Source organism: Lissotriton vulgaris, chromosome 2_1 (genome assembly GCF_964263255.1).
Source record: "Lissotriton vulgaris chromosome 2_1, aLisVul1.2, whole genome shotgun sequence".
Lineage (NCBI taxonomy): Eukaryota > Metazoa > Chordata > Amphibia > Caudata > Salamandridae > Lissotriton > Lissotriton vulgaris.
In genome coordinates, this window is record NC_141687.1 from 387,004,100 (window position 1) to 387,031,760 (window position 27,661).

The window sequence follows — 27,661 nt, forward strand, 5'->3', positions numbered from 1 at the left end:
AGTTTGGGAGCTAACCTGTTGGCTTTGCTAGTGCTTGTTTAATTTCTTTGAGACTAAGTTAGACTGTTGCCGTGTATGTTTGCATTTTACTAAATTAGGTGTCCTACGCTAGAATGAGTACAGTCCTATTGGGACGTGATTTACCTTTGCCAAATGTCACAGCCCCTGGCAGAGGCACCTTAAGTTACTAGTTACAGGTTCAACACTACAGTTGCAAAATCTTTGGAAAAAGCAGAATAACCTCTATCGCAAATGACAATCACTACAGGCTCAGCCTAGGAACCTCCTTTGAATAACCTTTCAGTAAAGGGCAGGATGTTGGAACAGAAAGTAGCCTGCGATTTCTGTGGGTCTGGTCTGAGCACACATGTTAAGAATTGCCTCTTGAGATCTGGCACTGGGCTGTACGGTAAACTTTGCAGTTTGTAGGATGTAAAGGCTTTTCTAAAAGCTGGCAGTTTTCAAAATTTTAGCACGTGCCACGGACTGTTTGAAAAAAAGGTCGTATTTTTAAGGTTTTGTCAACCTAGAGTTTGCAGATTTGTCAGGTACCCTAAGTAACGAAATGGCTATGGCATAACTGTTGAATAATGAGATTACATTAAAATAGATTTTCAGTTTTTCATCTATTGTTCATCAGTTCAGTGCTTTTGTGATTAGAAGCTCTCTAGTTCTTATTTTGAATACAGTGTCTGAATTATGTTCAAACCTTCCTTTGACAATAAGTGGATTTGTAAACTGAGAAAAGTTAACTGTTAAATTTTGTCGTCTCACAGGAAAGGTGACTACCACCGGTATCTTGCAGAATTTGCAACATCGAACGATAGGAAGGAGGCGGCAGAGAATAGCCTAGTGGCTTACAAAGCTGCAAGCGATATTGCGATGACAGAACTTCCACCAACGCACCCCATTCGCCTGGGCCTTGCACTCAACTTCTCTGTGTTCTATTATGAAATTCTCAACTCCCCTGACCGTGCCTGCAGGTACCTAGCAAAATGTATTTGAGTTTTCCTAGTTTGTAGAGTTCAGTGCCACTTTAGCTTAACTACTGAAAGAGTGGTAATAAACATCCAGAGTGCTGATCAAAATGTTGTAACGATTTCTATTCAATTTGAAGCAAACCTAGTCATTACATTTACACTGCTCAGTGTCTCGGTAGAAATGTCTTTTCTGTTTCAATGCTAAACTTAATGAGATGATCATAAATAGTCATACTGAATAGTCCCCTGATTGTGCACATGGGTGGGACTAGTCACTGTTTGACTTCACTTAATATTAGGAGCAAGTAAATGTTCCTTCTAATGCAGCAGAGTGAGAATTAAAGATGTCCTGAAAGGTGGAGAAATAAGCCTACATTACTCCAGTATTGGAGCTTTCATAGATTCACATACCTGAATCATTTCCCCGTCGTCGAGTAAGGAGTCACTGATGTATAAAAAAGCAATGGTTAGCAATATAGCTAACTAAAAAAGGCCTTAGGCCCATTCCCTTTTGCAACCCATAACCGTTGTTGTGTAAAAAAGGACCAAACTTTTCCTTAGCCAATCAGTCACTCACCCTTTAGAACCCTCCCGAGAGAACCTTCTGCCCCTCAGATTTTCTACCGGCACGTTGTGCTAGGGAGTCTTTGAGCTGTGCTCAAACTCTGGATTTCCAACTTTGTAGAAGCATAATTTTAATTCTATTTCTTGTGGAATTAAGAATTTTATAATCTATTTCTTAACTACATCTTTGAGAATATCTGGAAAGGAGAAGAAGAGGCTTTCTAGAGCCTGTGCTACCTGCTCTAAACAGACTATACACTGAAAAGAAGACTGACGACTGCATTTCCTGTCTTTATCTGGACAACCAAGCAAAGGATTGCAAGGTATGTCGCACTTTTTCTAGCAAGACCCTTAGAGATCGTGAGGGACGCCTTTTGATTTGGCTTCTGAAGATCAAGGACAGAAAGGAGGTGGTTTCTAGTGATAGTGACCAGGAATCCACCTCTTTGTCAAGGAGATCGCAGAAAAGATCAAGATCTCCTCCGGCTCATTCCTTAGGGACAGTCCTGAGAAGGCCTTACAAAAAGACCACTCCGGGGTCTTCAGGGCGTAGTCCTTCCAAATCTCAACCAAAACCAAAGGAGAGCAAAGTACACACTTTGAGAGAAAAATAATCCAAAAGAGCCTCTTCTGAGCCTTCAAAGACACCACCTTTAGCTCCAGAATCATTCAAGAAGCCATCCTCTAGTATTCCTTAGGAGAAAGTGAAAAAATCGACCTAGTCGACAAGACCGTCGACGAAGAAGTCATCGCCAACGGCGACTACCACAGAGATACAGAAGCTACTTTTGATTGCATTAGTCAACGTTGTCGGGAGTCAACAGCAGCGTTGACGACAGAAACGTCGACGCCGGTAACATAGACTACATCGTCGACGGTGGTGATGACGACGGTAATGTCGACGACTAGATTTGTCGGCGATGACAACGATTACTATGTCGACGGCTGGGAGTGGTTCTTCAGCACTGTCGACGACAACGGCTTCGACGGTAGTATCGACGACTATCTCGTCGACGGGCTCGCGACGAGACCAGCTCCAGAAAAGCAGAAGAGAAAATCACGCCCGCTGTGACTTCCCCGAGCAAGATTACTCCTCTGGTCCCGTCGCACCTTTTAGAGGAGGAAAAGTCGGATGAGGATGATGGACTCTTTGGGTATGCCACAAGCCCATCTGAACTCCACGTAAAATGTCAAGAAAATGACGAAGAGGGGCATGAAGAATACCACGTCGTCTCACACCATCTCTACCAACAAGAGCCTCCGGAAGAGATGGTCGCACTGCCACCTTCAATGATGATGGATTTGCAATTCATGTTGGCGGATTATAAGAGGTTTCTGCCATCGGGGCTCCCTCAGGACGTTCCACCTTCACGTCCTCGTTCTATTCCAGCCACTCCAGTCCGCAATAGGGAAAGCCTACTAGACACTGCTCTGCAGACATCTCCGGTCCAATAGCAGCCGGATCCTGTGACAACAGATGATTATGACCGCGAAGAAGGGGAGCTACCGGAGACCCACAGAGAATGGAATGACTATCTAATTCCCTCTCCACCATCACCCACCCAATTACCAGCGGATTCTCCACCGGTGGATATTGGTGGATTCCACAACTTAATGGAGAGAGCTGCAAAGAGATTTCAGCTACTAATGAAAACGACTCAAGCAGAGTGTTTTCTTTATGACTTTAAAGAGCCCTATCAAAAGTCAATCAGGCCCATTCCAATCATTGACCTCGAATGGAAGGAAGGGTTACAAGTAATGACGACTCCAGCGACGGTTACACCGGTACTAGCTAGGATGGACAAGAAATATAAGGCGCCTGCGGACGCTCCGGCGTGTTTGTTGGGCCATCCTAAACCGGACTCTATCATTTCGCAGGCAGCGCAACAAAAGTAAAAAAATCCATCTCCACCTATTTCTGCACCTCCAGATAGAGGGACGGCGTTTAGACAACAGTTGAACGATTTTCCGCGATATCAGAGCTCCTAGTCAGAGCAGCTAATGCCCTTGCCAGAAATGGCAGTGGTGCGATATAGCTCCATATGTCGACCTCCTTCCGGAAGACAGCAAGCAGGAGGCGAAGAAAGTTCTGCAGGAAGGGGAGAGAACTTCAGCTGAAGTTATTGATTGTGCTATGGACATAGCTACCACAGCCTTTCGTTTCCTAGGAGGAGCAGCAGTTTTAAGGCGCCAGGGTTGGCTGAGGGCCACCGCCTTTAGACCGGAGGTCCAAAATAAGATTTTGGACCTACCTATTGATGGGGAAGATCTGTTTGGACGTCTAGTGGATGAGACACTGATACGGCGAAAGCCTTGAGTACGTTACAGTACAGAAAGGTGCCCATTCGAGGCGCCCGTGGAAGAGGACAACCTTCTTATAGAGGTGGCTACCAGTAAGAAAGATACACATCCTATTCTTCCTCTTCGCAGCCCTACTGGCAGCAATATGGCCAGAAGCATTCTGGTGGCTACTCGTAAGTCCACGCCCAGAGGTCGAGGAGGACGTTCTGGGAAGGATAACAATAAAAGACTGACAACCTACAAGTTACGGGTGCTTATCCTCCTACCCTGTCAAATGTTCCCCTCGGTGGAAGAGTAACTTATTAGTTACAGCAGTGGCAGAAAAGAACATCGGACATATGGGTCCTCCACATAATAAAATTCGGACATACTCTGGAATTCCTCCACTTCCCTCCTCCCACGCCAACCACATATCAAGAAGTAAAACACCTGTCTCAGATGCGTCGGGAGATTCGGGCAATGCTCCGAAAGGGAGCAATAGAACCGGTGCCAAACTCCCAAAAAGGACGAGGATTTTATTCCCGATTCTTCTTGATCAGAAAGGATGCTCTCAGGTGGCGTCCAAACTTGGACCTACGGTCCCTAAATGCCTATCTCAAGGAAATCATTCAGAATGGTGACCCTCCAAAATATTGTGTTGCTCTTAAACCCAGGAGATCAGATGACCTACCTAGATTACCAATTTAAAGTGCTGCCATTCGGCCTCAAATCTGCACCGAGAATATTTACAAAATATCTGGCGCCAGTGGGAGCCTATCTAAGAAGACAAAAACATCAAATATTACCATACCTGGACGACTGGTTGGTAAAGGCACCATCGCAGGAGGCAGCTCACGCTTCAACCTGGGCTTGTATGGAGTTGTTTGCGAATCTGGACCTGACCTTAAATGTGGAAAAATCATCTCTGCGGCTATCCAGAACGATCAAGTTTCTAGTTGCGATCCTAGATACCTCTCAAAACAAGGCATTCCCATCCATAGAGGCAATTGGGACTAGTATCTCTAGCCAAACGATTCAGCAGAAGAAAGTCTTTCAGTCGGAAAATACAAATCGTTTCTGGGGACAATGTCTTCATGCATTCCACTCATTCCCCTATGTTTGAGAATGCGGCCGTTACAAGAAGAGTTACACCTTTAGTGGTGCTAAGCAAAGGGATCCTTCGAGGACAAGACAAAATTAAAGTCACGCAACCAATGTTGAAGGCGGTAAAGTGGTGGACTCGCAGAAACTATATCTCGGTGGGTCTATCCTTCCTGACCGAACCAGCTCCGTTAGTAGTTACCACAGCGCTTCTCTCGAAGGATGGGGAGCAGTCCTACAGCAGTTACAAGTCAGTGGCGGATGGAACAAACAAGAACAACACCTTCACATAAACCTATTGGAATTAAGGACAATAGGATTGGCATTGTTGGCCTTCCTGCCAAGAATTGAAGGGAGATCATTGCTAGTACGAACTGACAACACAACTGCCATGCACTACATAAACAAACAGGAGGGGCACAAGATCGATCTCTCTCTGTCAAAGGAAGCTCAAAAATTTTGGAAATGGGCGATAGATCATGGAGTGACTCTGACGGCCATACATCTTTCAGGAGATCAAAACATGACTGCGGACACCCTCAGCTTGCAAAATACGACCTGTCACGAGTGGGAGCTGGATCAGGACACGCTGAGGACCATCTTCGCCAAGTGGGGGATACCCACGGTGGATCTGTTTGCCACAGTCCAGAACAAGAAATGCCAGTTTTGCAGCGTGAATCTTTCTGGATTCACTATGCTGTGCATTATTCCGCAGTCTAGTGGTTGGGTCCGGAATCATAGTCTTTTCTTTGGTTGTTTTTTTTTTTGTTCGTGCCCAGGTGGGCATCGACGTCCCACCTTTTGGTGTCTGTCCTGTGACGTCGGCATGCTTCCTGCGGAAGCTCCAACCCTTGGGTGCCATCTTCAGATTCTTATTTCCGCCGTTGGGTCTGGATCGTTCCCGAGAGGGCTCCAGAGATTTGAAGAAAAGAAGCAAGATTTGAGTTTTGGGAGAAAAAAACATTGGAGAAGATAAAGGAAGACTACACCATCGTCAGGACGACGAAGAAGGGAAGAATTTCGAATGTTGTTGTCGTCCAGAGGAGACTGCGCAATCAAGGGCCCTCCTGAACGCAAGACATGGACAACACACCATTCAAATTCTGCCGCAACTGCCATCATAAGTACGCGCAGAAGGACCAACACCCAGTCTATAACCTCTGTCTGTCCACCACGAAAGCAGAGATTGCAAGGCCTGCTCCGCATTCACCCCGAAGACCGCAAAGGGTCGCAAACTACACCATGAAGGGCAAGGCCCAACCTCCGACCCTTCGAGACCTGGGACTCGCGACCGACGAGGAGGATTACGTCGCCGAAGAAGACATCGGCTACACGGTCGCAGAGACCGATAATAAGAAGACTACTGAAAAGGTAGGAGAATCGACGCCCCAAAAAGGCCCGAAAGACTCGACAGTCCACCCAAGACTCTCGAAAAAACGAGACCAGGACGCCGAAAGCGCAGACGCCGAGAACTTCATGGTCCGCAGCCACATCCAGGCCCAGCGGATCCTCTCAGAAGGACTCCCTGGCGCCGAAGGACAGCGATCAACCAAAGTCATCGAAAAGCCTCCAAGAAAAGGAGCGCTCAACTACGAAAACATCTTCGAAGTCGACGACGAAAGACGCAAGACCAGCCTCTACGACAAACCGCGTCACCGCCGAAACCAGTCTCTACGCCGAAAACCATCTCGGCGCCAGCTAACGCGCCTGAGAGACTGGCACAACCACTCGACGCCGACCAGGCCGCGGAGATGGAAAGAAAGAAGTGGAGACTCGAAGCAGAGATGGAGGACATCCTGCAGCGAAAGAAAGATTTCGAAGAAAAAATGAAATCTTACACAATTCCCTCGAGGCCAAAGTCACCAGAGGTACAGGTGGTCAAAGAGGAAGATTTCGAAGTAGAACAAGCGTCGGAGAGCTTGGAAGATCTGGCATATCAGGAAGATAATAATGCCTATTACGAGGAGGAGAGAGAGGACGAACAGACGGTGTACCAAGAATCAACATACTCTGATACACAGGAGGTCGAGTGGCAGGACATCCAGCGAGGCCCTCGCCACCGGACGACATTGGGCTCTATAATGAATGCATCAAGAACGCTGCAACAGTGTTCAGTGTCAAGCTCGAAGAGGAGGTGCCGAAAGGGGATTTCCAAGTAGAGACACTACTTCCAATGCACACTAGGAGACAGTACCTGCCAATGCTTGAAAGCATCAAAGGGCAAGGAAGAGAGGCATTCAAGGAGCCTGCTACTTTTAAACCCGTCACGCCAAGGACAGAGATAAAATTCAAGCACTCCTCAAAGGACTCAGCCTACATACAGGGGACGGTCGCTGCTGACTCTATCATCACGGCAACAGCAAGAAGGGCCAATGTGCCAACTACTTCGGGTCCACCCCCTGATAAAGAGAGCAGAAGGATGGACCTAACAGGAAGGAAGATTGAAAGGAATGCCGCTATGCACTGGCGCATGGCTAATTCCAATGCACTACTCAACAGACACCATTACCAGATCATGGAGGAACTGGGGCAGTTGGTGAAACACCTACCTCAGGAGCACCAACAAAGGGCTTCGCACCTAGTAGAGGAAGGCAAGAACTTGACAAACTCTTGCCTAAAAACAGCACTGGACGGGGCAGACACGGCCAGCAGGCTTATGATGCTGGGCATCACAGAAAGAAGACAAGCCTGGCTCAGAATATCAGGCTTTGAACCGGAGGTGCAACACAGCATCCTGAACACTCCGTTCAACGGTGAGACAATGTTCGGTGCAATAGTGGACGACAAGCTCTCACAGTTCAAAAAGGATAATGACACCGCAAGATCCATGGGGCCTTGCAATTCAGGGGAGCAAAGAGCAGGGACCCCGTCAAGGAGACCACACGGGAGAGGTGGGAACCAGCTGGGAACGTCTCATCAGTCCTTCCAACATTCCCACCACAGCGACACCCATACACAACATGGCCATCAAAAACAGCAATGGCAATACCAACATAGGGGCCAGTCCTTTGGCTGGAGAGCGAGAGGACGTGGAAACACCAGGAGGGGTGGACAGCAAACCACCTCCAAGTGACTCTGCCTCATTGACAGTGCACACCCTACAAAAAACTCCAAGGGTGGAGCACAAAAGCAAAAAACAGGAGTCTCACGCACAGAAACACCACGAGCACGGCATCCAGGCCCGACATCACTGCAATTAGCGGCCTGGCTCCTGACTACGGAGAATTTCATAGCTTAAACATTCCGGCAGAATGCAGAGAAATCCTGGCAAGAGCTGAAGGCACAGGACGTACAGGATAAAATGGATAAGATTCTGCTTCTGGTGTCAGGAGAATGCATTGCATCCTCTGCGAGCAGAGGCGCATCAAATCATCCCATATTTACTAAAGCTGGCAAAATCTGGATTACCCCATGCATCAATTAAAGTGCATTTGGCCGCGATTTCTAGATACAGGAGAAGCTCAGTAGGTCATCTCTGTGGTCTGAAAGAATTGTGAAACAATTCATGAAGGGGTTGTTTCGAGTTTATCCACCCATTAGGCCTCCAATGCCTCTATGGCAACTGAACATTGTCTTATCACAACTGATGAAACCATCATTTGAGCCAATTCACAAAACTGATCTAAAATTCCTATCCTAGAAGGTGGCTCTATTAATAGCTCTAACATCAGCCAGAAAGGTGGGAGAAATACAAGCCCTTACGACGCAAGAACCTTTTCTGCAATTCAGGGAAGACCGATTGATGCTCAGAACAAATCCCAAGTTTATTCCAAAAGTACCAACGGATTTTCACTTAAATGAGCCATTAATCCTGAAAAGATTCTTTCCTCAATCATCTACGGCGGCGGAGAGGACTCTCCAGACTCTGGATGTGCAGCGTTGCCTGAAATTTTATTTGCAGAGGACAAGATCTTTCAGAAAATTTGCACAATAGTTTGTGGCTTTTAGTGCCCCCAGGATCGGTTTCCCGTTATCAAAACGGGGAATTGCACGATGGATCTCAAATGCCATTCAATTCTGCCATCAGGCGGCAGGGAAGCCATTACCAGCACATGTTTGTGCACATTCCACAAGAGCGGTATCAACCTCTACTGCTCTATTTTCAGGCGTCTCTATTCAGGACATCTTCAGAGCAGCTACCTGGAGTACGCATACCTTCACCAGGCATTACTGCCTGGATGCACATTGCAAGAAGCGATGTAGCAGTGGGACAAGCAGTGCTGAGGAACATTTTCCAATATTGGTGATCCTCCTTTCTCATCCCTCCTTCCTTTGGTTGGTAAGAAAAGCATATTTTATTATTGTATCATATTGGATATGTCATTTATTGGCGAAATGTCTGTGTATTTTGATAGTTACTACTATGTGCAAGTATCATGTGTGTTCGAGGTATGTAGGCTGCTGAATTCATATCTGTGCATAGATCGCCGCCTAGTGTTGGATCCGGATGATTGCACATTGTTGTCCTGGAAGAGTCTTAGAAGTATCACGAGATAGGTGGCTCCTCCCCTGGACTACAGTGCGCATGGGCATCCTCAGATTGTTTTTTTCCGCCATTGGGTTCGGATGTACTCTTCTTTACTCAAGTTCGGAAACTTTATAAAGGCCAAAAGGCCTTCGGGGTCGTCGGTATTGTTTCGATCGGTGCCGAGTTCTTGTTCCAGTTTTCTTGAGCAGGACGTCGAAGAGTGCCGCGTGGCCTTTTTGACACCGGAGGCCTGATCGTCGATGGAACGGAGCCCGTTCAAACGATGCCCCCTCTGTAACTCCAAGTACCCGCACATCGATGTACACCCGGTGTGCAACAAGTGCTTATCACCGGAGCACGACGAGAACAACTGTCTAGCTTGTGCTCGATTCAGGTCAAAGAAGATGCTTAGACTCCGACGCGCAGCGAGGCAAACTGTCGAAGCCAGCGCCCGACCCGGTGAATATCTTTGATGAAGAGGACTATGAGGTCGTCGAGACTGAGGATCCAGAACAGCAGCCGTTTCCCGGTTCGGAGCATGGCTCCGACGATTATGAAGAAGACTAAGACCACGTCGAATTTGAAAATGTCGTCTAGGTAAGGGACGGCGTATCCCCCATCGGAGCCGTCTAGGACGACTCGAGCGATGAAACAGGCCCAACCGTGGGTACGGGGCCCGAAACAGACCCTCAGACTTTCAAAGGCTCAGGTCGAGGCATCGCCAGAGGGCCTTAGCCGAGATCATGAAGAAATAGTAAGTTGTACCAGATTCTGAGTCGATATGTAATTTGAACTGGTCATCATATGAGGGCTCCTGGTACATAACGTCCTCTTCCATAGGATGACTCCTTTTTTCCAATGACACCTGTTTGGGGGTTTCAACCCCAGGCTTTGGATCGAGCGCTTTGGGGCGTGCAGTCGGTGGTAGTTCGAATTTTATCGCTGGTACAGTGTCTTTAGGCAGACTGACCTTCGGCGTCGATGTAGGCCCGACCAGCTTTGCCTTTTCGCTAATAATTGTCTTGGCGTGCGCCGTCTTCGGTGCTTGTGGCGTCGGAGGCGCGCTCTTCTGCCTCGACGTGGTCCTTCGAGGCGCTTTTGACTTTCGACTCGAGGCCTTTGACAAGCTGTGGTCTGTCGACCTGATGCTTCGGATCGAGACCCTTCCGAGACTAGAGTCCTTTGTTTGTCACTGTCCATCGGCGTCGACTTCTTCGGTTCGACATGCTTGGTTATAATGGCGGATTTTAGCGCCCCGATCCTAGTTTCGACACTCTTTACTTTTGACCCTGTAGGGTCATAGACACCTGATTTCTTCATCGACTCAGATGGGTTCGAGGTTTTCGACCCGAAGACTGTTTTCAGCACTTTCGGGTTCGATATTGGCTCGACGGCTTTCGGTTTAGTTTTCAGTAGTGGAACCGATGGCTCATGTAATGGTTTCTTAGCCGGGCCTTGACGCTGGGCTATAGAATGTTATCCGAGAAAAATAAGGTCAGAAAATACCTTGGAATCATACAAAATTCCACTTAAAAGGAAAAGGGATTCTGCAACATCACCTGTCCTTTTTGAATCCGGGCACTTCGGCATATTCACCCACGCCCACTACTGAGGATTTAGGGTATGATGATGATCATTACCCTGTGGACACTGATCAGGATGACCAAACTCAAGCCTGGACAGACCCTGCTGACCAAGGGGAAACACAGACTATTCCTGGTACTCCCTCTTATCCTGTGAAAACTTCACCAACGGAAGATACGGCTGCGTTCAACGCTTTAATTGAAAGGGCAGCACTAAATCATGATGTGGACATGCATGCTGACCCAGTTGAAGAGGACTTCCTGTTTGACACTTTCTCCACTTAAGAGAAATCTGTTAAAACTTTGCCAATGCTAAAGGGTGTCCTTAAACATGCAGGGGACATTTTCAAGGAAACCACTAGAGCAATGGTTATTAACCCCAGGATTGAAAGGAAATACAGACCGGCGTCTGTGGACCCTACATATATTAAGGGACAGCTGCCGTTAGACTCCCTGGTGGTCTTAAATGCTCGTAAGCACGCCAACTCTCAAACTACGGGTGATGCTCCTCCTCCAGACAAAGAATCTAAAGTACTTGAAGCTTCTGGGAAAAGGGTGGCTGCTCAAGCAGCTAATATCTGGGGGATCTCTAATACACAGGCCCTATTAGCCAGATACGATAGGGCACTGCAGCCAGGACCATCAACACAAGCGTCCTGCTCAGGAGGCATGCTTGGTTGCGCATCTCTGGATTCAAACCTGAGATTCAGACAACATTACTAAACCAGCCTGTGAACCCAGATTTACACAGACAGCCAAGTCCATGGGTGCCTTACAGTCCCAACAATTTAGGAGATTCCTTTCGTCGCTCCAATAACAGAGGAGCTACACGAGGCCAGGCATCACAACAAATACCATACAATAAAGGGAGCACGCAAACCACCTACAATAAAAATAAGAGAGGTGGATACCGTGGCAACAGCAGCAAAGGCAGAGGGCGAGGGAATAACACCAGATGCTCCGCCAATACTAAACAGTGACGCCTTGTCACTGCCCCGGACCATATCACACCGGTCGGGGGACGATTACAACAGTTCCTGCCAGTCTGGGAGAGCATTACCACAGACAGGTGGGTGAGGCAACTTATTCAGTACGACTATTGTCTAGAGCTAACCTCCACTCCACCCAACATACCCCCAAGACACCGTCCTATGTCAGCAGAGCACATAGACTTATTGCAGCAAGAGGTCATCAGCATGCTGCAAAAAAGGGGCCATAGAACTCGTCCCTATACATGAACAAGGTACATGGGTATACTCGCTGTACTTAATCCCCAAAAAGGACGGGTCTCTCAGGCCAATACTGGACCTCAGGCCCCTAAACCAATACATCTTGTCAGAACATTTTCACATGCTCACTTTACAGCAGGTTCTACCATTGCTCAGGCAGGGAGATTTCCTAGCAACACTAGACCTAAAACACGCGTACTTCCACATACCAATACATCCAGCACACAGGAAGTATCTCAGGTTTACCATATAAATCCAGCACTACCAGTTCAAGGCCCTACCTTTCGGGGTAACAGCCCCCAGGGTGTTTACCAAGTGCCTGGCGACAGTAGCGGCACAACTGAGGAGAAACCATGTCCACGTCTACCCCTATCTGGACGACTCGCTCATCCAGGCAAAGTCGGCCCAGCAATGTGCCAGCCACATGTCGCACACTATTCACCTCCTGCACAGCCCAGGATTCTCATTGAACTACGCAAAGTCTCATCTCCAACCCGCTCACGTACAACAGTACCTAGGAGCGACGATAGACACTCTGGTGGCCAAAGCACAGCCAAACTCAGCAAGAGTCCGCGGTATTCAGTTGCTGATTCTGAAATTCAGACCCCAACACTCTCTCCCAGCCCGAGTGTTTATGCAATGAATAGGCATGATGGCCTCTTGAATTTTCATAGTCCCTCACGCGAGACTACACATGCGTCCGATGCAGGAGTGCCTAGCACGTCAGTGGAACTAGGCTCAAGGACAATTAAACGACCTAGTGTTGCTGACCAGTCGTGCATACAACACTCTGCATTGGTGGAATCCACAAAACCTTTGCAAGGGACGACTGTTCCAAGAGCCTGTACCACAAATAGTCTTGACGACGGACGCTTCCCTAATAGGGTGGGGAGCCCATGTCCTCCACCACACAGTGCAGGGCTTATGGACCACGCAACAGAAGAAAATGCACATCAACCTACTGGAGCTGATGGCAATTTTTATGGCAATGAAAGCGTTCAAAGTTCATCTGTGCAACAAGACAGTGTTGATCCGGACGGACAACATGACTGCAATGTACTACATACAGAAACAGGGAGGAACACACTCTCCACAGCTGTCACATCTAGCTCAGAGCATGTGGAAGTGGGCCATTCAGAGAAACATTTTTCTCATGGCGGAACACCTCCCAGGCAAGGACCATCAAATAGCGGATCTGCTCAGCAGACACAGCCAACGGGTGCACGAGTGGGAGATTCATCCCACAGTGCTTCAACCATACTTCCAACAGTGGGGACAACCAGAGATAGACCGTGTCGCCACAAAACGCAAAATGCCAGTACTTCCCCGAAAGGTTCCCACACCCGCAGTATCCTGGCAATGTGATATGGATGAACTGGTCAGGCAAATTTGCCTACGCTTTTCCACCAGCACCGTTGATACCGCTAGTGGCACGCAAACTGCGCCAGCATTCCATGACGCTAATCTTGGTTGCTCCAACATGGGCGAGGCAACCGTGGTACACCACGTTCCTAGAACTTTCCGTGGTGCCTCATCAAAGACTAAAACTAACACCCAGTCTCTTAACGCAGAGCCATGGAGACAATCAGCACCCAGATCCGCAGCAGCTGAACCTTGCAATCTGGCTCCTGAAGTCCTAGAGTTTGGCTACCTAAACTTACCTCCTGACTGCATGACCATTATCAAAGAGGCAAGAAGACCTACCACAAGAGCATGCTATGCGGCAAAGTGGAAACGTTTTGTCATTTATTGTAACAATGACATAAACCCACTAGACGCATCAACTCAAAATATCATATGCTATCTTTTGCACCTTCACCGCTGCAATCTAGCCTATACATCCATAAGGATACACTTAGCTGCCATAGCAGCTTACCTCCAAAATAGGCAGCAGCTTTCCTGCCCAAGGTAGTCACAGCCTTCCACATCGGGCAGTCCATCACCATGCCCACCTTCTTTCCGTCTCTGCAGCCCTCGAAAGAGGAAGAGAGGCTCCAGCGTCTGGACCCAAAACGTGCGGTCTCATTCTATCTGGACCACACACGCCAGTTCCGGGTGGATGACCAACTCTGTTGGTTACTTGGGCGCTAAGAAGGGTCTGGCGGTGCACAAACGGACCATTTCTCGATGGGTAGTCTTGTGCATCTGATGCCACGAAAACTAGGGCCCCGAAGGGGATGACCTTAACCCTAGATATCGGTTTGCAGTACAGGGAGGATGGGTGGGGCGGTAAGGAATCTAATACTAACTACTGTTTCTTACAGATATATCGTTACCGAAGGTAAGTAACTTGTGCATCTGAAACAGGTTAGTATAGGATTCCTTACCTTAGAATAGATACCCGAGCAATACCAACCCCGGAGGTAGGTCTGCGAACCAATGATCACACCAGAAAGTCCTGGAGAACGGAACGGCCGAAAAAGCCATTTCTCCGGACTTGGCTGTCCAGGCAGTAGTATCTTGCTAATGTGTGCAGCGAGGCCCACGTAGCTACATATGTCCTGCAAGGGGACTCCCCGACCCAGGGCAGTAGTAGCCGCTGTGGCACGAGTGGAATGGGCACAGGAGGCTCCTTTCGAGCCAAAGAAAAACAAGCCTTGACGAACAAGTTACTTACCTTCGGTAACGATATATCTGTAAGAAACAGTAGTTAGTATTAGATTCCTTACCTTAGAATATCCCCAGGCGTCAGTCTGGATCCGGAAACTTTTGCGTAGCAGTACCCCTGCGTGTCGGTAGGCGTCGTCTGCAGGCGTCCCCTGCGGCTCCGCGTCAGTCGTTGGCGTCGTGCGCCGTGATGACGTCGCTGGAGTATATAGACGCCGCCTCCGCGCGTTGACGTCAGTTCTTTTTTCCGCGCCAGTTAGCGCAGATCCGAGGAGAGCAGTACTCCGGTTTTTGACCAAAGTTTTTGATAATCTTCTTACGGTGCCGGTAGGATGCCTGGTTTTAAGAACTGTGATGACTGCAACCGCACTATGTTGGTCACGGACCATCACTGACTCTGCCTCCGGTGCCTGGGCCCCGACCACGACGTGGACTCCTGTCGATTGCCGGGCCTTGACGAGTAAAGCTAGACGGAAGCGGTCCCGCAAGCTACTCGAGCTGCGGGTGTCGGCCCCGCGTCGAGAGAGGTCTCGGTCCGGCCGGAGGTCAAGGGAACGGTCGAGGGAGCGGTCGCGGAGCCGTCACGAACGCTCCGGAAGTCGTTGCCATTCATCTGGTTCCTCAGGTAGGAAACACAAGAAGTCGGGGCGTCGTCATCGTACCCCCGACTCCCCCCGACGCTCACGCGATGCGGCCGGAGGTTCGGGTGGCTCCACCCCCGCGGCTCCGCATGAGCTGCCGGCGCGGCCTACTCCATACCCTGCGGTCCCTGGGCAAGGCGCGACGCCCGAGGAGGTAGAAGAGTTCCTCATGGCCATGAGGAAGCTAGCTCCTCCGACGGGGCCTTCGGCGCCTTCTGGCCCTGTGGCCCCGTCCGAGGGCCCTAGCGGGTCGGGTGCTCCTGCCTCGACGCCGCCGGGTGCTCCGGTGCTGCAGACGGCCCCGGGGCCGCAGGGGCCTTCAGGATAGACGCCGGCTGGCCAACCGACCTCCCCGGCTCCACTTCCATCGGGGCTGCCCCCGACGCCGTCCCCGCGCGACGCCGGTTCTCCGGCGGCGGCGCCCCCATACCCTCTCCGGTACCGGAGCCGAACCGGCATCGCCCGACGCAGAGTCCGACGCCGATCGGGTCTGTGAACCCCGTGGAACCGGTCTACCTTGTTGACGACTATGAAGAGGAGGTAGATTACAGAGAGGAGTGGGAGGGGTCTAAGGACCCTCTGACACGTGAGTGTCGGTACGATGTGGAATGGACAGGTGACTTGGGTGACGCCAGTGGGCTAGATGACTCACCTAACCCTGGCTTTGTCTCGCCTCCTGCCGTGGCTACGGAGGAGGGGGCTGCTTATTCAGTGGTGGTGTTGAGGGCTGCCAAGGCCTTAAACCTTGAGCTCCCCGTCGCGGCCGTGAGGACTAACATCCTCACTGAGGTCCTCAAACCGCAGTCATGCCCACAGGAGCCACTGCTGCAGTTCAACGAGGCCTTGTCTGACGTTCTTTTGGGCACGTGGTCCAGGCCCGCTTCAGGTTCGCCTGTTGATAGGAACGTGGCCAGACGCCACCGTCCGTGTACGGATGACCCCAAGTTCCTGTCCACCCATCCCACCCCTGAGAGTCTGGTGATCCAGGCCTCAACTTCCCAGACCACATTCCCGTCTGCCCCGCCCGACCGGGAATCTAAGAGGTACGACCAATATGGAAAAAAGGTCTTCTCGTCCCTGAGTCTGGGACTGCGGTCTTGCAACACCGCATGCCTCTTGGGCCGTTACACCCACTCTCTGTGGGATACGGTCACGGACCTGCGGCCAGAATGCCCGCCGGAGGTACGGGCTAAGCTCGGCAAGGCTATGAATGAAGGCCGAGACGCAGCGAAATACTCAATCATGTGTGGTCTTGATACGACCAACTCGCTGGGCAGAGCGATGTCCACGCCGGTGGCGATTCGTCGCCACGCCTGGCTGAGATCCGCCAACTTCTCGGCAGATGTCCAGAATGCTTTGATGGACATGCCGTTTGATGGCAGTCGCCTGTTTGGCGACAAAGCGGACCACGCGCTGGAGCGCTTCAAGGACTCCAGGGTCACAGCCATGTCCTTGGGTCTCTCGACCCAGCGCCAGCAAACGGGTTCGTTTCGCTCCTTTCGTGGCCAAGGAAGGGGCGGTCCCACGCGTGCTGCCAGCCACGCGCCGCAACAAACTTAACGCGGTGGTGGCCGTGGAAACCGCTGTGGTGGCGGTTGGGGACAACGGCAAGGTCAGACCACACCTCCCCCCCGCAGCATCCGCCACTAAATCCTCCTAGTCCGTGCTTTCAGGCCCATGTGACGCCGGTGGGTGGCAGGGTTCGCCATCACCACTCCCACTGGCGCACGATAACATCGTACAGGTGGGTGCTGCAGATCGTCCGAAGGGGCTACTCCCTCCCCTTCGAGACCACTCCTCCAGCCATGCCACCGCAGAACCACTGTGTGTCGGGGGACCACTTGACACTTCTGAAGGAGGAAGTTACGGCCCTCTTGGCCAAGGGGGCCATCGTGCGCGTTCCTGGGCCAGAAGTAGGGCGTGGTTGCTATTCTAACTACTTTCTGGTACCCAAGAAGGACAAAGGGGGCCTACGTCCTATCTTGGATCTAAGGAACGTCAACGGCTTCTTCCGGAAGGAGAAGTTCAAGATGTTGACATTGGCTCAGGTCTTGGCTGCTCTAGACCCGCAAGACTGGATGGTAGCGTTGGACTTGCAGGATGCATATTTTCACATCCCCGTCCTGCCGGCCCACCGGCGTTACCTGCGGTTCACGGTAGGCCAGGAGCACTTTCAGTTTATCGTGCTCCCCTTCGGCCTTACCAGCGCCCCACGGGTGTTCACAAAGGTGATGGCGGTGGTCGCAGCCCTTCTGCGCAGGTTAGGGGTTTCAGTCTTCCCCTACCTAGACGACTGGTTGTTGAAGGCGAGCTCGCCCCAGACAGTCGTCCACCACCTTTAGATGACGGCAGACCTACTGCACGAGCTGGGGTTTTCCATCAATGTGCCGAAATCACACCTGTGTCCCTCTCAAAAGCTCCTTTTCATCAGAGCGGTTCTCGACTCTGCGCAGTTTCGGGTTTATCCTCCGGAACGGCGGGTCCAGGATATACAGGCTTTGATTCCCATCTTCCAGCCGTTATCCCGGGTTTCGGTCAGGTTGACGCTGCGGCTGCTGGGGCTGATGGCTTCCTGCATCCTTCTGGTGCATCACGCCCGGTGGCGGATGCGGGCTCTGCAGTGGGACCTGAAGTTTCAGTGGGCCCAGCATCAGAGCAACTTGTCCGACCATGTCTTGATCTCGGAGGGCACTGCGAGACAACTGCAGTGGTGGCTTACGGACCGCGATTGGGTCAGGGGCAGATCCCTCTCCCTTCCCCAACCGGAGCACGTTGTTGTGACGGACGCGTCCCTCCAGGGCTGGGGGGGCCACTTGGGAGAGGCAGAGATCAGAGGCATCTGGGCTCCGGCGGAGTCCCGGCTCCATATAAACCAGTTGGAGCTGCGGGCGATTCGTCTAGCACCGAAGGCATTCCTCCCCTTTGTCAGCGGGAGTGTAGTGCAGGTGTTCACAGACAACACCACCGCCATGTGGTACTGCAACAAACAGGGCGGGGTGGGGTCGTGGACCCTTTGCCAAGAGGCTCTGCGCCTTTGGCAATGGCTGGAACGTCAGGGCGTGACTCTGACGGTTCAACACCTGCCAGGTTCTCTGAACGCCAGGGCGGACGAACTCAGCCGTCGGTGCTCGATGGATCACGAATGGCGTCTGAACTCGGACGTGGTGCAAGGCCTCTTTCTGCGATGGGAAGAGCCCTGGTTAGATCTATTTGCCACAAAAGAGAACGCGCAATGTCATCAGTTCTGCGCGTTGGAGTTTCCAAGACGGCACTCGCACGGCGATGCCTTTCGGCGCGAGTGGAGCTGCGGTCTGTTATACGCCTTTCCGCCTATACCACTTCTGCCCAGAGTGCTGAAGAAGATCAGGCGCGACCGGGCCCAAGTCATCCTTGTGGCTCCGGACTGGGCTCGAAGGTACTGGTATCCCGAGCTACTCAGCATGTCAGTCGGTCCCCCGATCCGCCTGCCCCTTCAGGAGGACCTTCTGTCGCAGCAGCAGGGGACGGTCCTCCACCCGAACCTGTCCAGCCTCCACCTCCATGCGTGGAGATTGAGCGGCGACAGTTGAGGCCATTTGACTTGCTTCCTGAAGTCTGTGATGTGATTCTGGCAGCCAGGCGTTCCTCCACGAAATCGGTATATGCCTGTCGGTGGAACAAATTTGTGGCATGGTGCACAGCAAAGGCTGTGGATCCTCTCTCTGCCCCTCTTTCTTCTCTTCCTTCTTTCTCTTGCCCAGCAGGGCTCTGCTCTGGGCACTATCAAGGGCTACCTTTCTGCCCTTTCGGACTTTCTGAGGCTGCCTGATCAACCTTCTTTGTTCAAGTCCCCCATTGTAACAAGATTCTTGAAGGGCATCACACACATGTATCCACCTGTTCCGTTTGTGATGCCTCAGTGGGACTTGAACCTGGTTCTAACCTTCTTGATGTGTGCTCACTTTGAGCCCCTTCATTCCTGTCCTCTCCGTCTCCTGACTTTAAAGACTGCTTTCCTGGTTGCCATCACCTCTGCCAGGAGAGTAAATGAGCTCCAGGCTCTTTCTGTCAAACCTCCTTTCTTGTCCATTCATCCCGACAAGGTGGTTCTACGTACTAGACCTTCTTTCCTGCCCAAAGTAGTCTCTGCTTTTCACATCGGGCAGTCCATTACCTTACCCCCCTTCTTCCCGCCTCCGCATCCTTCAAAGGATGAAGAGGGGCTCCATCGTCTGGACCCAAAACGTGCGCTTTCATTCTATATGGATCGCACACGCCAGTTCCGGGTGGATGACCAACTGTTTGTTGGCTACGTGGGTGCGAAGAAAGGACGGGCGGTACATAAACGGACCATCTCTTGGTGGGTCGTTCTGTGCATCAAAGCGTGCTACTCTTTGGCTCGGAAGGAGCCTCCTGTTGGGCTGCGGGCCCATTCCACTCGGGCCACGGCGGCTACTACTGCCCTGGGCCGGGGAGCCTCCTTGCAGGACATTTGCCGGGCGGCTACGTGGGCCTCGCTGCACACTTTTGCAAGGCACTACTGCCTGGACAGTCAAGTCCAGAGGGATGGCTTCTTTGGCCGTTCTGTCCTCCAGGACTTTCTGGTGTAACATTGTATTGGTTCGCAGACCCACCACCGGGGTTGATATTGCTGGGGTATCTATTCTAAGGTAAGGAATCTAATACTAACCTGTTTCTTTCAGATGAACAAGTTACTTACCTTCGGTAACGATATATCTGTAAGAAACAGTAGTTAGTATTAGATTCCTCACCGCCCCACCCATCCTCCCCGTTCTGCGAACTGATACCTAGGGTTAGGGACATCCCTTTCAGGGCCCTAATTTCAAAATGGCACCAGTGTTGGTTCTGCAGGTGCGGGACTAACATACATTAACTGTTTGTCTGGAAGGCTACCAGAAGCTTGAACAGCTGCATGCGTGTCCATAGCTCTGTGCACCTCGTGCCGCCCACGAGTGTAAAGTTGCAGGAAACACTGGCATTATGCACACCTTCTGCAGATGGGCGCGTGTAAGAACCTTCCTCGCCCACCGGTGCACCTGACTACAAGACTAGCTAGTTCCACGTCCCCCATCTCCTAAAACCGATCCGAAACAGGACCGCCATTTAAGTGTCCAGTGATTCCAGTGTCACAGTACCGCCATTTAAGTGACCAGTGATTCCAGTGTCACAGTACCGCCATTTAAGTGACCAGTGACCCTAGTGTTCTTGTATGCTTTGTGTTCGACTCTGCACAGCCCCACTAGCATTTTAGAGACAACTGCCTATCTAGAAACCATCCGCACAGGCCCCAGTGCTGTATGTAAGGTTCTCCAGCATCCCCAGGTGCACCCGACCTTTTAGCCCTTGTCAACCCCAGTAACGCTCGTGCCCGACAAAACTCGTTTAGGAGATCTCAGTGCTTTCACCACACATGGACCACCTGACCCCCCCGCCCCTTGAGCTTTCCCGTGATGTCATCAGCACAGCAGGTTTTTAGGCCTGGATTTCCCTTTAGAAATCATGTGTAGCTGGAACATTAGACCAATGTGTGAAATATACATGAAATTAAACTGCAACTCCCAGAATGCACTTTTATTTGTATTACTGTCTAAGATTGGAAATATGCCGTCCTATCAATATGAATGGAATTGAGTCTTACTTGCACAACCTGTGTTTTCATGCTTGCAATTAAACATCATGTTTCCACGCAAGGAAGTTTGTGTGTGTGAGCCTAAGCACTTTGTATGTGTAGAATCAGTTTTTGGCCGAGACAGCACCTGCTTCTGAGAGATTTTGTTAGGTTAAAAGGGGCTTGGAGCTTACCTTTGTTTGACTTAAGCGTCACTCATTTTCTGGCTGCTGTTAGGTCAGTGCAAGCCAGTGTCACTTTCTCTTCATGTATTTCTGTAGCTTGGACCAATTACTGCTTCCTTTCATTGTGAGTGTCCTTCTACTGCTCACGCTTTCTGGCCCAGCCTAATTTTTTTCCCATCTAATTGCAGCACCTATTAAGAGTGCATGTGTTTTTATATGTTGTCTCTCTCCTTACCCCGCTGTTAGCTGTTGCCATAACCTACTCCTTTCCCGTTTTTTTTCACTTCCACCGTCTTCACTTCCACCCTTCTGTTTCTCTCCATGTTGTAGCATGCTCAATCCTGTTTCTCTCCATGTTGTAGCATGCTCAATCCTGTTTTTCTCCATGTTGTAGCATGCTCAATCCTGTTTCTCTCCATGTTGTAGCATGCTCAATCTTGTTTCTCTGTGTTGTTGCATGCTCTGTCCTGTTTCTCTCTCTGTTGTTGTGTGATCCGCCGTGTTCCTCTCACTGTTGTTACCTGCACTGTCCTGTTTCTATCCTTGTTGTGCTCCGTCCTGTTTTTCTGTGTTGTTGCATGTTGCCCCCTGTTTCTCCTTGTTGAGTGCTCTGTCCCTCCATGTTGCTGCTTCCAGCCTACCACCCCCATACCTGTCTGCCAGAAGTCTTTTTGTAAATGCTTTTCATAGTTACTCTGTGACGTTCTCTAATGTTCCCCAGGGTAGATTAACTGTACATACAACATGTGAATTGATAAATTGACCTGGAGAATAAAACTGACTGGGCATGTGTAATAGTGACTATTAATGTATGTTGCAGTTGTACATAGTGAGCTAGACTTGATGGGCGTTGGATCGCTTGGCATAAGAACAATTACAATACTAAAGCACTTTTTACATGTTTCTGCAGATATTGCAGACAGGTTTCAAGTTTAAATCAAGCTGAATGTATTATTTTCAGGTACTTCGTATATAAATTTCCATGTCGTCTCTTCTGATTCTTTTGGGTGGACGAACCACTTCAGGGTTGAAAATTTAGGCCAATAACACATTGTAAGATGCTTTTTAGAGTTAAATGTGCCTGTTTTAATTTCTTTATTGAACCAAACTGGTCAGATATCTGAGCTTGTCTCTGGAAAGTTTGTTTATAACCGAGGAAGATGCAAAACAAGCAATACACCAGACAACTTATGCTGCTGTGTCCTTCATGAAGTTAGTCATTCATTCCATCTGACGCTGATAAGGGAATGGTTTACACTTAGACAGACACAGAAGGACAAGCCGGGGGAAAAAATAACATCATTGTGTTTTTTTCCAGCAGTAGTTCTACATCCTGTATTGCTGAGAGCAGCATTCTTTACTGCAGCTGCCTTAAGGTTGCTTATAGAAAAGAAAAGTAGGATACGAACTAGACCCCAAAAACTTTTAAGAGCAATGTAGTAGTGAGAAAAAATGTTCTTCGCAAATTTGTGCCGAAATTCTGGCTCTCCAAAGCAGCGTGCAATAGAATGTCTGAATCCATGTGGTAAATCATACTTTTATGCCCTCTCTGTGGGGGACCTATACCCATGTGTCTGTATTTCTTGATGAACTATTTCTACCACAAATTTGGTATATTGGATTGTTGGCTCTGTGATAACATTGTCACATGCAACAGTAGTGAGCATGATTGGTGAATGAAACAATACAATTACATTACATTTAGGCAATTACTGATTTTGTGGGCTAAATAATATCAGGTGCGCTTTAAGCAAGACCCATAGCTGTGGAGCGGTGTCTAGGGTATTTTGAAACTGAACACATTGGCCTTCAGTTCTGTCTTGAAAGTGAGAAGGAATAGTAAAGTAAACAAATCTTTGGGGAAGGTGTTCCAGTGGAAGACTGGTATTAATTTTGTGTGTCCGAGTTTTGAATGTGTACTGCAGCTATATAATTTATATTTGCTGTTCGAAGTGCTCAACATACGGGTTGTAGCAAGATGGGTGTTGGGTTGGGTTAGCAACCGTTTTCAATATATCAAATGTATCTAAGTGCTCGTGAAATGTGTTGTCGTTCTACCTTTAATACAGTGCTTAGAAACAATACGTGTAAGGTATCGTCCATTTGCGAGAGATTAAGCTATTGGCATTCTAAATGACAATGCCATTAATTTATCTGTTTTCAAAACCAACACATAAATAAAAAAATTGTCATTTACAATGCCAATAGCTCTAACTTTTACAAAGGCGAAACCGTTGCATTGTAAATGCTTGTCACTAATAGTGGGAGACTTCTTAAGACCAGAATTAAAAGGCCTCCCTTTGCCCTTACTGACGCCGGACCCACAGCTGGTGAATTATGAGGCATCCCGTCATAACTAACCACTTAAGTACACCAAGTTTCTTGAAGGCAAATGATGTCAAAAGAGCTAAGAAAATCCTTCCACCCCAGCTTTTCTCTTTTTGAGGCCAACCCAGCTATGTTCCAGCTTGCTATAGATATCCCTGTGCTATTACTTATAGCTGCCGGTTCGGTCGATGGGTTGGTGATTTGTTCGGGTGGGTGCCCTTGAATATCCCTAGTCCTGTGGCAGAAATCCTATTATTGTCCACCTTATCCAGTATGGGGCAGTCCAAAACCAGTTCGTTCAAGGAGTTGGTATTTTGTTCGGGTGGTACCCCCTACCCTGTATTAATATTACAAGGATATACGAGGATTAACCTGCCATGGGATATCCCTAATTCTAGCTCCATGGCCAGCTATAATCTCCCCCTCTATGACAGTAGTTAAATGATTGTCCGCCCTATTCGATATAGGGCGTACGAAACCTGTCCATTCAAATCGAGGGTGCCGAGTGCTTAAAATCGATTACCAACAGGTACCTGGATTTAGATGGTGCGGACCGGCCATTGAGATAATTGTGCTTTCCTCCCCCCGGTTTCATACATTTGTGGGCTATAAAAGAAGCCAAGTGGTCGTAGTGTCACACCCTGTACATTAATGGGTAACGTTGCTGCTCTAATCATGGAACTGCTAGCATAATGAGGGTTTTTTAAGTTTATGACACCAAATCACCCTGTATACTCTTTTTAGATTGTCCTATCCAGTTGACCCTTCTGGTAGTGAGGATCTGGTCTGAATGATTCGGAACCCACAATGATGGTTAAGCCAGTGGATAGTTTTGTTCTTAAGCGAGTCATGGGTTTCCTCTTGGGTTCGATTAAGGGCCGGTACTTTCGTCAGGACTGCCACATAGGGGGCATAGTCTGGCTGTAGATTAATAGAATTACTCCGATTTCCCTCAAGAGATCTTGTATGCGGAGTGTTCTCCCTAGAACACAGTATTTGTTTACTATTTCCCCCTCTTGTATTGTTCTCCCACCAATCATTACCTATTGCCTCTGCAGGTGTTATTTCTGCGGTTGCATTACTTATATCTTTCGGGGTTACCACCGGTGTAACTTTCAATGCCCAAAGTAACTCATTTTGGGTGGTTAACTCCCCACCTATCCTGGCAACTTCTTTATTCAGTATATCCAATTTATCAGACAATGGCTTGAGATAAACATCAATTTTAGCAGCTAGTGAATTAATGATCTGATCCATCTGAATACCATTTAGAACCCCAATATTAGTGTCATCTAATTGTTCATCTGTATTAGAGGCTGGGGCAGGAATCGATTTAGATCCCCCTACTAACACTAACTATCCCCCGTTTTGGTTGTTGCTTCCTACAGCCCCTTTTTACTCGAGGGGCAGATGCCCTACTGCAAGGCGGCAAATTGGGGGCATTGATAAGTACATCAGACGACAAGGGAAGAGCTACTTCAATTCTTTCATGGGCTGATAATGTTTCCAATCTAGGGGAATCACCACGCTCCACAATGAGGGGTACAGACTGCGTAGCCGGCAGACAACTCAGGCCTCGAACGGAAAATGCTACTTACCCAGTATGCCTCTGTTATTGGCATGTAGAGCTGTAGTCACATGCGCCCACCCACCTCCCTGGTTACCTGTACCTGTTGCAGTGCTATCTTAATTAGATACTTACACATGGACATCTCTATTCTACTCTAACTCTATTCTCACCCTCTGCGGGAAAACAATCCGACAATTGAGTCGATGCCCATGCACACTACCACCAAAAGGAGGAGTGCCCTACCTCGTGACTGGAGAAGACTTCTTCTAACAAAAACGAAGTACAAACATCTGGGCCCAACACTAGATGGCAGACTTATGCACAGCATGTGACTAAAGCTCTGCATGCCAAGAACAGATGCATACCGGGTAAGTAGAATTTTCCTTCTTCTGCTTCCTTCATTATCAGTGAGCATTTTTATTTGCCATGCAAAACTCTATTGGACATATTCTCAAAAGAGTTAGGTGTTTGTTAGATGCAGATATAGACTGAATAAAAACTGTCACGTTTTGTACCCAGTTTGTCTCCTATGGTCAGTGTTCATGTTTCTGCTAATCATTTGAAGATAATGGAAGGAGCTGTTTGTCTAGTCAATGTTTGCAAAGTGTCTTGATGCCTTTTATAAACAAGTGCTAACTTGCTTCTCCATGTAGGTTGGCAAAAGCAGCTTTCGATGATGCCATTGCAGAGCTAGATACACTGAACGAAGAAAGTTACAAAGACTCTACTCTTATAATGCAGTTGTTACGTGATAACCTGACACTATGGACTTCGGACATGCAGGGAGATGGTAAGAAATCTAAACGAGCTATGTTGGAAGGGTTTAATCTGCAAGCATTGAATGACTCTCTAATACTTGTTTCATGTTTTCCTGTGATTGTCTGTTCCTTTGTTGATAGTGCATGGTATTCTGGATAGATTAATTACCTCTGGCTTCAATCATCACAGACCAACTCTTCGGTGTGGGTGGTTTTTGCCAGTTTTAATTCTTATGGGAGCTAACAATTCATTCTGTTAAACTGCTGGGCTATAGCGCTATTCTCTAGTCATTGTATTGCCTCTTAACCCGATCCTGATTAAGGCTGACCTGGTCAGCCTTCTGGGTTATCTCCTTGAGCTGTCTTATTTATTTGGTAAGCTCTTGCTGATACATTCATACAGGAGCATGCATATATTTGCTAACAAAGAGAAGAGCATCAGTCGGATACAGCTGTAATCCTCAGTCTTTGTCCTTTACCCTTTCCACATTACATCTATTTTCTTTCCTTTGATATTTTTCTACTCATTTTGCATTTCAAATAACTTTATTCGGTTAAAAAAATAATAATAAAAGTATACTATTAAAATAACAAGTATCATACATTCAATCACAAATGGTATTTCACAGATCATATTCAAAATTCCAGAATTTACGGAAGTGTATTCACAACATACAAAATATCAAATTTAAAGACATAAAATCAATAAAAAAATTCATAGCTCGTAACGATTCCTAATCGAAAGTGCAGATCTAATAAAAACTAAGCATAGAGCTACATATAGCAACAGATGACAATGATCTCAGATACTCGTAGCCTTCCATATATGTACAAGGTCTAATGTCCTTCAGAAGGGGTTTGATAAAACGATCTCTTGGAACTTTATGAAGTGAACAGAAGAGAACAAAGTGCACAGTGCATTGTTGGGCTGTATTGTTACATGGGCAAGGGGGCAGTCTCTCACACCAGCCCCCTTGTTTCGGAAAAGCAGACAAAAAGTGCAATATTTGTAACCGAAGTCTAGTCAAATAGAAACGCCATTGTGTATGCATGGTAAAAGACAAATAAATCTGTTGTGACATGACCGCTTGATTAGATGTTAATATTTCTTGCCTATGCGATCCTTCAACAGTGCAATAAGCATTCTTGATGACCCTCTTCATGTTCAAATTAATAGAGGCCGGATCATCATAAAAACTTTCTAGCCCTATTTTATAAAGTTTCCTTTACATAGCATAACCAGGGGATCGACATGGCCTTGTCAAGTGTCATACAATCCTTTAAAATTTCTTTTGAGAATAACAAATCCTCAGAGGTCCATATTTTTCCCAGCGGAGTAAAGGGGACACATGAATTCTGTCCTTCACAGGTTGCAATCCCACCTCTGTGTGGCAGAAAATATTTGAAGAGCTGTTGGGGATTGATAATTAGGGCTTTAAAAATGTATTTTCCATAATTTGGATCTTTTCGCTTTTATGGCATCCCCATACCCCTGCTCCGTAGGTCGCCACAGACACACACTTTGATTTATACAGGGTCATCCAACCCCCTATTGTTTTTTGCCCCAATTTACTAGCAAAGCGGAAAAGGGCCTCTATAGATCTAGATGTTTTTTTGGATCCGAGTGTTTATCAAGTCATCCCAATTCAAAGTTCTATTAAAAAGATTTCCTAAATAATGAAAATGTATGACTTTTTTCAATGACCATATTGTCCACGGTATATTTACAGGTCTTAATTCGGCCTGGGCCACAGGGCAT

The 27,661-nt window shown here is 48.4% G+C and overlaps 1 protein-coding gene across 1 annotated transcript in view; it reads left to right on the forward strand.

The window, feature by feature from the left end:
* Positions 1-27,661, forward strand: part of YWHAE (tyrosine 3-monooxygenase/tryptophan 5-monooxygenase activation protein epsilon) — a 197,719-nt gene that overhangs the window by 106,436 nt on the left and 63,622 nt on the right. The window contains exons 4-5 of the mRNA XM_086955223.1: positions 777-983; positions 25,798-25,934. Coding sequence (XP_086811349.1) covers positions 777-983; positions 25,798-25,934 — 344 coding nt within the window. The remainder of the gene's footprint in view (positions 1-776; positions 984-25,797; positions 25,935-27,661) is intronic.